Source organism: Phoca vitulina, unplaced genomic scaffold, assembly GCF_004348235.1.
Source record: "Phoca vitulina isolate PV1807 unplaced genomic scaffold, GSC_HSeal_1.0 scaffold48, whole genome shotgun sequence".
In the NCBI taxonomy this organism is placed as follows: Eukaryota; Metazoa; Chordata; class Mammalia; order Carnivora; family Phocidae; genus Phoca; species Phoca vitulina.
In genome coordinates, this window is record NW_022589751.1 from 8250381 (window position 1) to 8266464 (window position 16084).

The 16084-nt window shown below is 43.6% G+C and overlaps 1 protein-coding gene across 50 annotated transcripts in view; it reads right to left on the reverse strand.

Moving 5' to 3' along the window:
* Positions 1-16084, reverse strand: part of SORBS1 (sorbin and SH3 domain containing 1) — a 225957-nt gene that overhangs the window by 46853 nt on the left and 163020 nt on the right. For 27 of the 50 annotated variants that reach the window (XM_032432268.1, XM_032432255.1, XM_032432263.1 and 24 more), the window contains 5 exons: positions 15355-15469; positions 10374-10457; positions 6189-6254; positions 5517-5618; positions 1461-1510 (listed from right to left, as the gene is read on the reverse strand). In XM_032432268.1, the coding sequence (XP_032288159.1) occupies positions 1461-1510; positions 5517-5618; positions 6189-6254; positions 10374-10457; positions 15355-15469 (417 nt within the window). The remainder of the gene's footprint in view (positions 1-1460; positions 1511-5516; positions 5619-6188; positions 6255-10373; positions 10458-15354; positions 15470-16084) is intronic. The other 23 variants (XM_032432267.1, XM_032432271.1, XM_032432284.1 and 20 more) reach the window with 6 other exon arrangements.

Below are 16084 nucleotides of genomic sequence, written 5' to 3' on the forward strand. Positions count from 1 at the left end.
TTTCTTCTTGCGCTGGGGTACCTTAATCATAATCATTAACACACATATTTATAGAAAAAAAATGAACAGAATGGATCTAGTGAGAGATTTGGTCACTAAAAGAATTAAGACTTTTCCAATTTGGGGGTGCCTGGGTGGCTCAATCAGTTAAGCATCTGCCTTCAGCTCAGGTCGTGATCCAGGGTCCTGGTATCAAGTCCCACATCAGGCTCCTTGCTCAGCAGGCAGCCTCCTTCTCTCTCTGCTTCTGTCTGTCACTCCCCTTGCTTGTGCTCTCTATCAATCAAATAAATAAATAACATCTTAAAAAAAAAAAAAAGATTTTTCTAATTTTCCACTGAAATACCCTAATCCCAGCTGACTGACTTTCAAATGAAACTACTCTTGTTCAATTCATTCTTTGGCAAGGTAGGTAGGACATTCCCAAGTGACCACAACATTTGCCAAAAATTCCATAAACTCAGCATTCCGATCAAGCGAGGCTTCTATTTGAAGAGGTGGATTTTGCTCCTTGTGGGTTTACCCAACCCCAAAGGAACAGGCAACAGTCGTGTCTTTGGCCCTCATCATACTTCCAAGACTGAGATACAGATACGATGGTGACGAGAAGCTGTTTCCACCAGAACAAGCACCCAATTCCACTGGGTGCACCGGGTACCCCAGAGAGGCAGCCCTTGCCTTCAGGGAGTTTCTAATTTATCAGCAGTTATAAAAATACATGAGTATGATTCAGGTACCCAGCCACAGAAGTGCCATAAGAGGCCTTAACATTAAATTGGGTACAAGGAGGCTCAGGGCCTATTTATACGTGCTCAGAGCTTGCCATGTACTGTGTAGGAAAGGGGTAGGGGACAGGACTGAGACATTTCAGCTGGGATAATGGCCGCATGGCAAAGTACTGAGAAAAGTAATCCGTACAGGGCTCAGGATGGTCTGGAGAGGGGGAAAGAGGCTGGTGGTGACTCCACGAAGTGAGTGGAGTATGCACTTATCACCCAGGCAGAATCCTGATTGGTATAAGGAAATAAATCCACATTTCTCAGCATCAGTCAAGTCCGCCCCCTCTTGGCCCCATCCTTCCCTGTGACAGGTGCCACCCGAGGACCCAACCCCACCATCCCCCCACCTTTATGCCCAGCACAGCCTGTCTCAGTCACACATCGCCTCCAAGAACCAACAAATGAGGCGAGCTTGGATTCCAAACTCAGACAAACTCACATTCTAAAGGTAAAGATGCCAACACAGGAAAAAGCTTCTCAAAGGTAATAGGAATCATCACAAAATTAATTTGGAGAAGGAGGAGAAAACAGAAGAAACATAATTTGAGGACAATGATTAAATGGCTACTTATCACTAAAGCCACGAGACTGATACAAATAAAACATACTCGGATCCAAAACACAAGCCTCTTCCCGTCTCTGACATTAATACATGAAGCCATGTACGTGGTGGCAACTTACTATCCAGGAAGCTCTGAAGAAATTTCCGGGCTGGGGCTGACTGCTGAGCTCTGTAAATGTCAAAAAAAGAAAGAAAAGAAAAGAATGTAGATCACTGATTTTGCATCAGATGTTCCAAGTCAAGGGGGAAAGAGAGCAGCCCCTTTCCTTTCCTGATGTAGCCAAGGACCTTTGGGAGATGGGGCCCTTGGCCGGAAAGGTCTCAGTGCTGGACGCTTTCTGGGCCAGTGGGTGCTCTCGCTCTCTGGGTGAGGTGGAAAATGACCCCTTAGCTTAGACTTAGCTTTCATATAAATATAGATCCACGCGGTGGATAGCCCACCATCTGGCCAACATGCATTAGTGACATGGACAAGACAACACCGCCATCATCAGCTTATCCCCAGTCCTCAGAGCCCCTGGCCAAGCCCACCAGAGACTCCTTCATGCACCCCAGATGCCACCTCCAGAGAGAGGGTCACCCAACACCTTAGGTACAGAAAATACAAAAAATGTATTTGGAAAGACCACACTGTATTTAGATCATTTGTTCACCCTGCAGATTTAGAATGTGGAAATGGGGAGAAATGCAGTTTCACAAAACCTAGGAGTGGGGGAGCATTTTATAAAATGACAGGCCACTATGCAAAAGAAAGAAAACAACCAAAAGCTACATGCAGAGAAAAGGCAATATAATTAAGTAGTTTAAGGTTTCTGTTGTTGTCTTGGAGAAAAAAAAGGCAAAGGGCTCAATATATTTTTAAAAAAATAATGTGGTAGTTGAATAAATCGATGAAAAGGTTAACTTTTAAAAAATACTCCTATCTCTAATAATAATCATTTCAAGGAAAAGATGCTATCTGGAAAAGAGATATTGGGGGAAAGGAGAGAAACAGCAGGAGACAGAAAAGGAAGATTGTCCAAGAAGGAGGCGAGGACGGGAGGGGAAGCAACCGTTATCGGGGCTCACCCACCTGGTCCTCTACCTGCTGAACACCCACCCTCAACCTGCTGGGTCCTCTCACTTTGGAGGGCGCCTCTGCCCCAGCATGAGGACTCTACCCTCCCCCACTCCCAGTTGCCCACCATTATTCCTCAGAGAAGGCAGCCCTCTTGCCCGTTGTCTCCTGCCCATCTCTCACCTCGGCACCTGTCCTATTCTGGGTCTTCATCCACTTTGAAGATGATGCCCTGGTCTCCATCTTGGAAAACTTTTGTGTGACCCTGCAGAGTCCTCTGGGAACACCCCCCGCCCCTTCCTTCCACATTCACATGTTTTCAACAGTGCTGTACCCCTGGGGGATCCCCAGATGCTTCCCTACTCTCTAGCTCCCAGCAACCTCTAAGGTGTTTAGAAACCTCCGGGTTATCAAATCCACTGACCTTTCCTCAGAGTCTACTTTTGGGGACCTCTCTGGAGCACCAGGTAGTTGTCATACTTGCTCTTCTTGTTCTACTACTTTTCCTCCTTCTTCTCTGAACTGTTCACCCTCTGATCCTCCCCTTCTTCTCCTGCTCCATGTCATCGAACATCCCAGTGGGTAGTTACTGCTCTCGTCCTTCCTGTCCTTCAATCTTCCATCTGCTCCTAGGACTTCAGCCTTCATTTCTCTTCAGGTGACTCCAACTGACTATGTAGGCCCCTTCCTCTCTTAGGAGACATAGTCTTATATTTCCAGCTGCCTACTGGATAGGCCCTAGGTGATACCCAGCCAACACTTCACGAATGAATCACCTAAAACTAGCTCCATCTTACCTCTCCACGGATTTTCTCCCCATCTTTCTTATGTGACATACTGATGTCCTCAGCCTTCCAGCTTCCTGGCCAAAACCCTAGAGTTGTTTCTGTCCCTATTCCATCCCCCAATTCTTTGTTCTTCACACCAATTAGTTAAAATGTCCCATTGCAATTTCCTCTATGAGCACTCTCATACCACCCCTCCTCCCCTTCATGCTGATGCCACTGGAGTGTGGGCTCTCATCACTCCATGCCTGGACCACCACAGTAGCCTCCTTGCCCTCTGCACATCCAACTGGAGGTTCTCCTTTCAACCCAGCCTCTCTAGAGGATGCCGACCTTCCTAAAACAACTCCTGAACCACATCATTGGGCTGTGCACAAAATCATCTCCTAACTGTATTTCTGAGCCTCTACAATCCAGGGTCAACCCTCTTTCCTACACCTACCCATCACTACTACCACCCCCAATTTTCTATTATAGCTGAATCTTCTACTTTATTCCTTGAATACATGCTAAACACGATCACTTCTGTGCTCTTTTTGTGCTTCACATGGATGCCCCCTATTTCTACCACGTACCTACACTGCACCCATCCTTTAAGGTCCCGGCTAACTCCCCTGGGAAGTCTTCCCTACTTTTCCACAAGATCACTCTTCCTCCTGGCACTTAGAGCCCATACCATTCTTTTAGCTCTTCACAGGCACTGCTGTGTACTGTTGGACATCTTTTATTTATGAGTGTGCCTAAACGGTCATGTTCCTGAAGGCAAATTTCATTGTTTTTGCCGGATTTAGAGCCTCTCTCAGCATGTCCCATACCTATTAGGGACTCATGGGGAACATGTAACTGAACCAATGTGAAGATGACTCATTCATGCATCAGACCCTTCTTGGTGCCCACCTTGGCCTGGGCAGGAGTCCAGGTACTGGAAGCTGTCTCTGACCTCAGGGAGGCCTCAGTGAGTTCAGTAATTCTCCAGCTGCCCCTCCATCCTTGCATGTGTTATAGGGCTGCTCCTATTAGACTACTTTAAAAGGGGACCCCTGACTCATTTTATGACCTGTAATCTTAGCACTCCGGTCCTACCCCGGAGCACTTTAGGACTTACCTGCCGTTAGTTCTCACTCTTGAACTAGCTCAGACCTTCCATCCCACAGTGGCTACAGCTGGTTCCAGTCTCTGCCCTGGTTGAAACTGAGCATCCCCTTTCCCTGCTCCACGACCTATCTGCTTTGACCGTGCGCACCGTGGCTCAACTTCGTGCCTCCCCAAAGTTCTGAAGAGGGGCCTGGAAACACAACTTCCTTGATTGACCTGCAGTTCCTCAGCATCTGACCTTATCTCAGCCCACCTTGGCTGCTGCCGTAACCCCCTGGTTCTTCACTCCTTCCCTGGCTTGAGGGTCTGGCACTCAAGACTTTTCATAACCCGAGTCACTCATGCTGGAGGTCTGACCCTCCTTGTCTTAGTTCTGCTTAAATAGAACAAGATCCATAGCATTTTCCACTTTTCCTGCCACAGTCTGTGGACCTTCCTAGCCTCTTCCGCAGTGTCTGCCTGCCTTTTTTATTTTCTGTAAAGAAACCCTTTCCTTGTAAGAGTCCTTTTTGTTTTGTCAGGGAGCCCTGGGGGCGGTTCTCCAAATACTTGGTATTTTTCTTCCCCTTGGGAACCTGTTTACCTTGGACTCTCTCTCTGACATAGCCTTCAATAAGCCACATTTTGACATAGCCCCCTCTAGAAATGTCAATACAGGTTGAGTTTCAAGTGCTTGTTTGTGGCCAGGCTGTCTGGTCTCTGGAGTGCATTTTTTCATTGAGAACTTTCTGACCCTTTAAATGACAAATACAACTACTCTGCCAGTACATGCCATGCATGTAAGAGGCACTCAAATCACCGCCACCGTGTTTCTGAAAGTGATCTCTGAGGTTGGTATCTCCCAGGGCTGCAAAAAAAAGACAAGGGAATTGCCCCCAAAAATGGCTCCCGGAAAATTTGGAGCAGGTATACGGAGGCAAAGGACAGGAAGTTATAAGGGTCCCCTCCCGAGAGCAGAGAAAGAGAATGACAAGGGGGTGGCATCGTTTAAATCACCAGCCACCCTGCATATTTGAAAAACTCTCTTTAAGGAAGATGCCAAGCTCAAAAGAAATCCAAGCAAAAATTAGCTTGGGGGGCGGGGAAAGGAATTGAAAATAGGAGTCAGAAAGCCATGCAGCTTATAAAGACCCAGCATAACCATTCATTGCCTCAACTACATCGAAACCCGAGAGCAGAGAAGAAAACAAAACCAAGCTGGAAGAGAAACCAACAGCGTGAGAAAAACTAGGAAATACCTGGGACGGGTGTGCACTGGGTGCTTTATTAAGCGTCTCCGTGTTTCCTAAGCGTGCCTCTAACTCTGCTGAGCAGAGGCTGAGATCTTTTTCTAGATTAGTCTGGTTCAAGAAAGAGAAGATGGGAAAGAATGTTTTAGTTTAGAGGACAGGCAGAAAGAATGAAAGGTTAAGTTTGAAAAATGAATTTGTTTAGTGCTAGGGCTTTAATAAGGCAAAGATGGCATGACCGAACACAAGAGCTCACTAGAAATCAGGTGAAGACGTGAAAACAGAGAATGCAACATTAGGCAGAGAAAATATAAATCCTGAAGTCTTCAGAGCTTCAAAAGTCTATTCTACTTGCTAGAGAGAACTACAAATACCACGGAAACCTACCTTTCGCGAGAGACCTATTTTTCTCTCTTTTCAGAGTATGGTGACTGTGACAAATAGGATGTCAGGAGAATAAGGCATTGCTTTAAAAACCTCTCAACATTAGTAGAAGTCGTAGAGACTTTGTTAAATAGTTTTATCACCAAGCCAAAAGAAAAAAAACAAGTTATCAAGTTAAAAAAAAAAAAAAGTGATTTAAGAAAGTAAAAGAAAAAAAGAAAAAAACCCACAACACACTCACACTAACCAGGCTAGAGAACACACACACAGCCCACGGAGGAGGCACGGCAGAATTACCTTTCTATCCTCTCTAGGAAGGATAGAGCAGTCTCCAGGAGTATAATCCCATATCTTTTTGGGAGGCTGACGGGAAGCAGAGGAGGAAATGAAGAAATGAGCATAAAGACATAAAGACAAACATGGAGACTGGCTCAAACAAAGAGGGGCACGCTAGGAGAACTGTATCAACACAGAAAAGTGAACTCAAAGCACAGGGAGTGGGCACTCGGCCTCCTGAGGAGGCTGCCCAGGGAGGGATTCTGCAGAATTTAGGAGCTAGAAACGTTAACTGGGAAGTTTCTATGTCTACATCTCAAGAGTATGTCATTGTTGGATTCTAAACATTGAAAACGTAAAAAAAGAAAACAGAAGAAAAAAAAAGCATTAACACCAATTTGAACAAAAATCAAAACTTTAAAATTCCTCATTGTTTTTTTTTTTTTTTTAATTGAAGTATAGTTGACATACATCCTCACTGTTGTTTTCAAACTAAGATTGACACCGAGATTCTACATTTTTGAAGCAGTCTACTCCAAGGCAAAATTCATCATGTTTAATAAACGTATGACTTTGGAGATTTGGCCAGGGGAGGGTAAATTTAACCAAAATGTGCTTTCTGTGGTTTGTGGCAATGAAATCCAGGTACAAAATGGGTGTTCAATAAATGCACTGTGTAACTAGATAATTCCACTAGACAACACTTAAATCTCCATTTACAGCTTAACCAGACTTTGATAATACTGCTGGTGGTACAGCCATCCCTTCCGTCTGCCTTAGAGAACAGTTTATAATTTGAATTTGAACAGCGGGACTGTAGCGTTATGTTTTTCTCCTTTAACTCTAAGTTAGGATGAGAGCTGCATTCCTAAAACTGCCAGGAGAACTGTGAATTTAATGAGCGAAGGGTTCGGAGGGTAGGACATCTGGAAGTTACAAGCCTCCTGTAATTCTTGAACCTCTCCCCCACCAACTAAACCTTCTTGTTCTGCCTATTTAGACCTGAAATGTCTTATACGATGACCCCTGAAAAAGATGAGATCATTAGTAGCTCCTGGAATTTTGTGCAAATATCATTGTAACTCTGTGCAAGCATTCAAATTGGTTTACGTTGTGACATTTTGCCTTGAGCTTACTTCTAGAAATCACATGGATTTCTGCAGAAATTAGAGGGGGGAGAAAGAAAAAAACCTAACATCCAGACTCTTAGTAATGAATCTGCAATTTGAATCCAAGGGACTTAGGAATGAATCTGCAATCTGAATCCAAGGGACTTTCATCACTGACAGTGATGGGTCAGTAGTGCCGTCTCTGTGTATGTGTACTCTGCAATTTGTAAAGTAGTGCTATTAACAATTACCATTCATCTTTAAGTGCTTACTACACTTGGACTCTTCCCCTGGAGAAGTAGACTTTTTAAAGTCACTTAGGATACCTACTCATTTCTTTCTTTACTGCAAAAAAAATAAGGCAGTGCTTACAAATTAAATTGGTTTTAAATCCTTCCAAAAATGATCCGGGGAGTCTTGAATTATTTGATATTCTACAACAACGTATCGGAGCTAAAAAGTATTACAGACAGAACCGTGCTGCAATTTCAGCTCATTCTGGGTGGTGGGCTTAAGTGCAAGAGTTGAGGAAGAAAGGAGTTCAGGGTAAATGTCTAGTGTCCAAGTTCTGGCAGGCTTCACTTGGGGGAAGTGGGTCCTGAGCTGGTGTGGAATAAAAAATAAATAAAAATGATCCACGTGATTAGGTAGGAGTTTTAATTTCATTCTGCTTCTCTGAATGACTGAAAAGCCTTCCAAAACAATTTCTGTGGTTTACACCACTTTGATTTCTCTCTCTTATTTTTACTATAGCCCAGAGTAATGACGGTAGGACAGAAATGAAGAAAAAATTTCTCCCTACCACACCTTCTTCCCCAACTCTGGCCGTAAGAGGCAGTCATCAAATTGGTTCAACCAGATGATAAGCTCACCCTTAGGATGCTTCTGACCATGAGGAACCGTTCATCTTGACACTGTTCCTCAGGATATGGGCACTGATTAAGTTATTTGGGCAAGTCTTCCACAGTATTATCTTTTACTACTTTAAAAGACCCACTCAAATAGTCTCATTTAAGGACTCTAAGGTCTCTGCAAGGAACATCATGGCTCAGAGGAAATGGCATTTTGGAAAAGCACCGTTAAGTCTTTAAATAATTAAGAGGCAGTTAGAACAACAGAGTAGGGACACCAATTCTAGGAAGGTCCCACTACACAAATGGACTGTGTTCTCAACATTTGTTTGCATTGGTTGTGCGGTGCTCAGACCATGGTTTCCAGCAGAAACAGTGTTTAATCTACCAGGCTGTTCACAGAGCCGATTTAATGTACGCTGGGACTGAAATACTGTCCTTTGCTAACAAATACGGAATTATGTGCAATGACAGATTCAGTAAAATAAACGAATCACATTATAAAGATTGTTTCATATCTTTCCCTAAAAGTTAATATTTCAGATGAAACTAAATTAGTTATTTGGCAAAGGAGAAATGGCTAGAAATGTGTGGATTCTGAGAAGGCTTTGCAAAATCAATGGCACGGACTCTTTATTGCACATAATTTAAAGCTGACAGCTTTTTGCTTTCCTTGATGAAAGGATAGCATTATTATTATATATACCAGTCATGGTCTTTTTTTGTTTGTTTGGCAGAGGGGGGAGGGGACCACACAATTCAAAAGTAGCTTTTGGTGTGAGATAATTGAGCAAGTTTTAAGAAAAAGAAAAGGGTTAAGATACTGTTCAATATTTGAGTGTGGAGAAGGTTGCCTGAGGTAGACTTCTTTGAAGTCTGAATGGTAAATAAGAAAAAGGGAGAGAACAGAGAAACGAGGTATGCACCACAGCTCTGGGGAGAGAAGGTGGGCAGACTTCAGGTTAGACACGTCCCTCTGCACTGGTCACTAGGTGGCGCTGTTCACTCAGGCCAGCTCGGGGGCCATGAGCCGCCCGCGTCTAGCAGAGGACAAGGCAGGAGGAAAACGTTCCTACCAGCGGCAAGTTTGCAAGTCAGGTGCTCCTAACTCAGAAGATGCCTCAACTTTCTAACAAAGCTCAGCCTCACTGAATCAAACTAGAAATTCCACAGCACCCGCTTCATTTCTCTTTGTCTTCATCTTAATGAAAAAGTTTCACACGAACATCTAACAAAATAAGATGTCTTATCTTTATACACTTAACTTCCTCCACCTGTAAATTTTTTTGCAGCTGTAGTAAGACTTCAAAATCCACACATTTCTAGCCATTTCTCCTTTGCCAAATAACTAAATTAGTTTCATCTGAGATAATTAACTTTTAGGGAAAGGTATGAAACAATCTATGGTGTGATTCGTTTGTTTTACTGAATCTGTCATTGCAAATAATTCCATATTTGTTAGCAAAGGACAGTATTTCAGTCCCAGCATATATTAAATCGGCTCTGTGATCAGCCTGGTAGGTTGAAAGTCAGTTTCTAGTCCTCTCCAGTGGAAAAATGAACTCAACTCTCCCCTCTGGGTGATACACCTTTGGGTGAAGGGCTAAGAAAATCCTCCTTATGTATGTGCCAAAAATCAGTTTGTGCCAAGGCAACTCAGTGACATCACAGGGAAATTCTAGCAAATATAGCATTCAGCCTAATCCCATTTTAAGTTTTGGGAAATATTACACTAACTCCTAGAAATCATTCTCCAAAGCCACCTATAATGGGGATGCATTCGTGGATGACATCTACATACAGAGGCTGTTTGGGGCACTTCCTTTGCATATGTACTTAAATCTTTTTAAAGCAGTAACAATGCTGCTCCTCTCAGTGTGTAATGCATTTTCCTGCGTTATCTTCAGTTTGCCATAAAGACTCTAGTTAAGTAATTGAACCAATGGACAAAACAATGCCAGCTACAAGGTATGTGATATTTGTTTCTAGTGCAATGATTTAGTCTTGTTTCTCTGTGATTTTCTCGCAAGAAATAATTCCAGGGCTCACTGTCCTTTCTTGGTGAAGTAAAGTGCGGGAAAGCTTACAGGTTGTAGTGAGAAGAGACAATCCCACGATTGCCCACTGAAATGGCTGCCCCCCACTTCCTGCATTCCTTACAAACAGATCTGATTCTTTAGCAGCAACAATGCATCAACAGCATTATTTAAAAAGGTGTCTATAACCACTGAAGCTATTAAACTTACCGGTTTCCCAAACTCCAATTCCGAAAAGAATTTATACCAAGGTTCATTCTTTAAATCTATCTCTTCTGGGCTTATATCCCGACTCTATAGGGGTTGGTGACAGGGAAATGGAAGAGAGAGAAGGATAACATTATGCAGAGATTACATAGGAACAGGCCAGTAGAGATGCAGTGGTTTCCAGGGATAAACAGCAACTGTATCCAATAGCAGCAATCATCCATTTTATGGACATCAGCAAAAACAAGGAGCTACAACAGGTGGGAGAGGATGGGTTTAAAAAAGCAGAGAAACGGAGGTAGGGGCAGGGAGTGAATCATTCTCAGCCCTGAGGCAGAAGGCACACGGGCCACGGATGGAGAATTCTGCACCGCACTGCTGCCCTCCACGACAGATCGGAATATGGGCATATTCCTCAATAACTGTATCGTGGGAGAAGAGAAAGCCTGTATTTCCTCTTTAGGAAGAACTGTTAGTGAGGAGCAAATAACCTGGTGAGCACACCAAACATTTAGCCATCTACGCTAGATGAGTAGAGCAAATAATTTTTATTGGCTAGTATAGTTTTAGTACTTATTTGCAAAGCTGCCTTGAGGGTTTTCCAAATAAATGCAGATACCAACACTTTGTAAAAGCCAATTTGTTAATACTGCATCTTTAATGGCACATGAGTAGGTGAGAAATCATGTCCTATACACAGTACAGTGAAAGATGGTGTAAGTAAAGAACAGAGGACACAAGTGCAAAAACATTTTAAACGAGCATCCGTGGGGGAGGAATACAGACAGAATATACTTTGTGCTTTCACAAATAAATGTTAAAGAACTGGGAAAAATAAAGTGAGGGAAAAGCTGAACAAGACAGACGACAGAACAGGGGGGAGAAAACTTCTGGGTTATGTTGCAAAAATTAAGTCAGATATCTCAACTTCATGCAACTCTAAGAGGCGGTTCACACAGACTGATCATTTGATTCCACGGGGTTTCATATCGAGTCAGATCTTTATAAAGTCTTAACATCTCGCTCTGTGGAATCACATGTGTTTCTGGAAATAATTAGTTGGAAAACGAATGCCTGGAAAGCAAATCAGGTTTTCCCTTCAGACACTGGAGATACAAGTTCACAGCAGACAAAAGCATGAGGGGCTCATGGCGTCATGAATTTCATCTATGTAGATACATTTCAAAATACCTTGGCAGTCACTACATGAGAGAGATATGGTGATCTTTCCGACAACAATATGAAATAGAAAAGGTATATTTTGCACCGAGATTGAAAACAGTATCTAAGAAACGTCACTCCCTCAGGGCAATGCCACATGGCAGGTCCTGTGGCCACGTTTTCCAAGCCACTGCTTCACGGAGCAGCTCCTTGGGGGCACGTTTCTCTTCACATTCTGTTCACAGGCCTTTGGCAGTTTGGAGAAACGGCGGTCAACTTTCTTTGCGACCCTGACCAATCCCTTCTTCTAAAATCCTTCGAAGGGTCTTCACCGTTACTCCTACTTTTGTTTTAAAAGGAGGAAGACGTGGCAGAGAACTTTTCTTTACGTGACATGCATTGAATATAAGTTAGCTGGACTCAGAGGGAAATGTCTCCTGAAACGGAGTCTGCCCCCTTGCATCCAGATTAAAATCTCCTCCAGCTGTCTTTAGGGACTTAGGGGCCTGAATCTCGAAGGAGAAGGTGTGCTCCTTCTCACTGGATTCTGAAATGATGTAAAATAATGGATTCCAAAAGGATTCTTAATTTATTCAGTGAAATGAGGCACAACAGCAAGAAGGACACAACTCTTCCGGAGGGACAGTCCAGGCTCTGGGACATGCTAGATCCTCACATGGTGGGAGTTTCATGAAACCCATTTCATGTTTATTATCTTTGAACACTATTTATAACCACTCCCTGGGAATCGGTTAGGTTTTTGTTGTTGTTGTTTTAAATAAAATGTACCAACTCTTTCAGGAAATGGCCTGAATGTCTTGGTACTCGGTCCTGAAAGAATTAGCCCATTTTATTGCCCAAGGTTGCTTGCAGATTGTTCTTACTGCGAAGGCTAACGCTGTGCTGAGAACTGAATCAGGACGCATGTCAACTGCGTGGGCCCAGAGCAGCTGCCTGGGGAGAAAGTGAAAGAGGTACCACCACACAGCACTAACATCTGCATTCGGTTTTGTCATTTACGACTCAGCTGTAGATCCCATTATGGAATGGACAAATAGGAAACGTCCTTCTAGACGCAGAGCAGGATCTCCGTCCTGGCAGGCAGGGTGGATTCCACAAGGCCAGGCTGAGTTCTCTGCTACTGTGGGCTACTTTCCCCAGCTCGGCCAAATCCTTGGAAAAGGCAGATGACCTGCCAGAAAAATGCCTGATTCTCCTTGAGGATGGTTTTGCTTCTTGGACGGGAGCCAGAGACTAGCTTCAATTTTTAATTAAACAATCTGAATGTGGTACGTTCATGTGCACAGCACTTGATAACGTTCATATAATTCTCTTATACATTTTACAGCACGTGGTTCTCTCATTCGATACTTCGGTGAGTATGCAATCCTACTCAGTACTCACTTCAATACTCAGTACTTCAGTAACATTGGCAGGCCAAGCAATACTTCTATTTTATAGATGAAAACACTGAGGCTCTGAAAAGTTAAAGGACTTGCCCCAAGATAGCTGAAGGCAGAGTCAGTATTTGAACTCAGATCTTCCAATTCCGAGCCCAGTGCTCTGTCCAGTATGTAACATCCCCTTCTCATAATCCTGAGGAGAAGGCAGACCCTCTGCGTTGGCAGAGGACCCCGAGCTAAAATAGGGGTAAGTGACAAACGTGAAAAGCCAGGAAGGAACTCAAAGTGACCGTGTACTGGGGAGAAACCCCCTTGTTTTACACATCCGAATCTGTATCATGTCTGTAATTACTATTTTAATGTCTGTCCTTCCCAATATATTCCTGTGGGAGCAGCAGGGACCCCAACCTCTAACCCAGGGCTTGGCACATAAAAGTGATTCTCTATCTATCTGTTGAATTGAGCTGAAGTTCTGGAGGGAAGTAAAAGGGACAAAGCCAGAAAAAGGCCATTTCTGACAAAGCAGGGCTTGACCACTAGATCTCTAATCCCAAGGCTGAAGGACAAGACGATGGACTCAGACTATGACGACGGGGGACTCGGGAGTTATGAAGAATGTCATAGGAGTCGGCCACATGGCTGAAGAGGTCATAAGGCTGTAAATCTACTGTGGGGGATTCTGAAGGTAGCACAGGGTTTCCTCTGCCTGTGATGGTTTGGGTTCACTCCAAGGATGAGACAAGCTCTTTGGCAGCCTTTACAAGTCTACCACCAACCCTTCCTGCAAACAACGGGTAGATGTGCCCGTGAGGTCGCCATTTAAGTTGGCAGGCTGAAGCAGACAGGAGTACTTCAAATTGGAAAAACATTTTTCCCCTCAAAAGGAGTTGTGCATTTCTGAGAGCAAATTTAGATTCTATATCTGTCACTAGTTAGCATACCTATCCACAGTTAAGGACAAGACAAAAGTGTGTGTGTATGTGGTGGTTGGGGGTGGGGGTGTGAGGTGTCCTCAAATTCTGGCAAACTGGATACTGGATGCCAAAAGGCAAGCCACATGGACACATTCCAACTTTTCTGTTCACGTGGCAAAAACAGCAGGGAAAAAAATTCAAAAAAGAAAGGACTACATCATTTAAGTGTGGACACGTGATGGTGCATCCCCGGCTTGTTATTCAAGTATCAGGAATGTTCCCAAGCACATGACTGTCTTTCTGGGCACACCTGTGTGTGGAAGGCTAACTTCAGTGCGTATGATCTTCTAACAGGGAGAGAACCCCCAGGGCAGGGTGGAGTCAGAGGCAAAATTCTCTGCTCCTTTCTGAACTTTTTGCTTAAAATAACTGTGGTGCACAGTAAATGCTAAAGAATGACAACCCTAAAGCATTTCTGTGAACTGTTGACCTTTCTTCCTAATTAAAATTACTTTCTCCCTTTGTGCTTTTAAAGATGTCACATTTTTATTTTAGTAAAAGTCAAATCAATTATTACTTAAAACATGTAGAGCAGAAGAGGTGGAGGGAAAATAATTTGAACCTGCATTTCAGAGGCCTACTTAATCTGTTCTCAGTGTGGTAACCGCATTTTAATAAAAACCAATCCCCAGCATGATAATTCCATCCTGCTGGCATGGCTGGAGGGCTGCAATATTTATAGAGCTTTGGAGAATCCCTTTAACCGTGATCCGAATTCTGAACCAGCTTTCCTAACGAAGGGTGAATAAAAGGAAGCGTGAGGGACAGATATGAAACTAATCAGTCTGCAAAAATTCTTTCCCATTTCACAGAAGAAGCCGCTTTTCCAGGGTGGTCTTCTATGCCCAGACATGCCATTTCCCCCACTTGCACTTGCTCGGCGATGTGAACATGTGTAGAAAATTAGAAACCAGACTGAATATGAAATTCGTCCTCCATAGTGCACTTGTCAGAAAAGGAAGACCTACAAGACATATTCTAACAGCCTGGGTCTTTTCTTCCCAAGTCACAACAACATATTAATTATTTAGCTTTTAATGAGGTGCTCGTAACTTCTACAAAATTTATGCATGTTCGAATAAGAGTCACGTAAAAAAAACCCTGACTTTAGTCCAGTTAGTAGTAAGCCTGATAAATTAACGGTTAGACGTTTTTAAAAAGACAGCAGCAAAATCAATCTTTACATTAGTAGACCATTTTAAATTAGTTCAAATCATGCACAAAAAGAACAACAAAGCTCAATATGGCATCTTTCAAAGCAGACTCTCAGGACTCATTTTATAAACACCTGCAGAAATGAAAAGGGTAAAAATACTTCATTTTTTCATTTGTCTTCGAAACAGAGAGAGTCTATCTCAGGGGAGAAAGAATATAATCCAAGCGCACAATGCATCCAGATTAAAGAACACGGCAGGGGAGACAAAAGAACTTTAATATACACATTACCATCTTTTCGTTGGTCAGAACAGAAGACTTGCCCGGCTGATAGTCGTAAATGCTTTTGGGCTCTGCACGGTATTTCCTTGTATCCACTTTCTTATCTGGGGGCTCCCAGTCGTTTCTGGAGAAAGAAAATCCTATTAGAGCTATGTTCATGAAAATTGGCATCCGACACGGTCTGACTTTGGCGGACTGCAGTCTAATCAAGAAATTTTTGTATCAGAAGCATAAAATCGGACTCTGCGCGAAGCATTTAGTTGAGCTGGTTTCCTTCTCAAAATAACCAGTTACATCTCCGTGTTGGCTTCACAAAAGGCTTGAGGTGTCCTGTGCTCAAAACCGGGCACCGGACGCGCAGAGAACGAGGAGAAGCGTGGGGAACAGCGGCAGCAAAGCTTGCTCTCCTCTCAGGAGCTCATCGTTTCCCAAACATGCCTGTGCTTCCCACTCCTGCTAGCGCAGTGGGAGAGAACGAAGGTCCTGGAGCCCGTCAGAAGTGGTTCCAGTCCCTGCTACAGCACTCGCCAGCCTGGGGAGCTGAGCCAAACACCTCACCCACGGCTACTTTAGTTTCCTCATCTGCAAAATGGGGATACTGGAGGGATTAAATGAGACAGTGCATGTAAATCACTTAGCAGAGCACCAGGCCCATGGTGTAAGCACTGAATAAATGTGATCTGCAATTAATAACCACGTTCCTCTCTATTCCAGACCCTGCCCCAGGAGTCACCCAAAT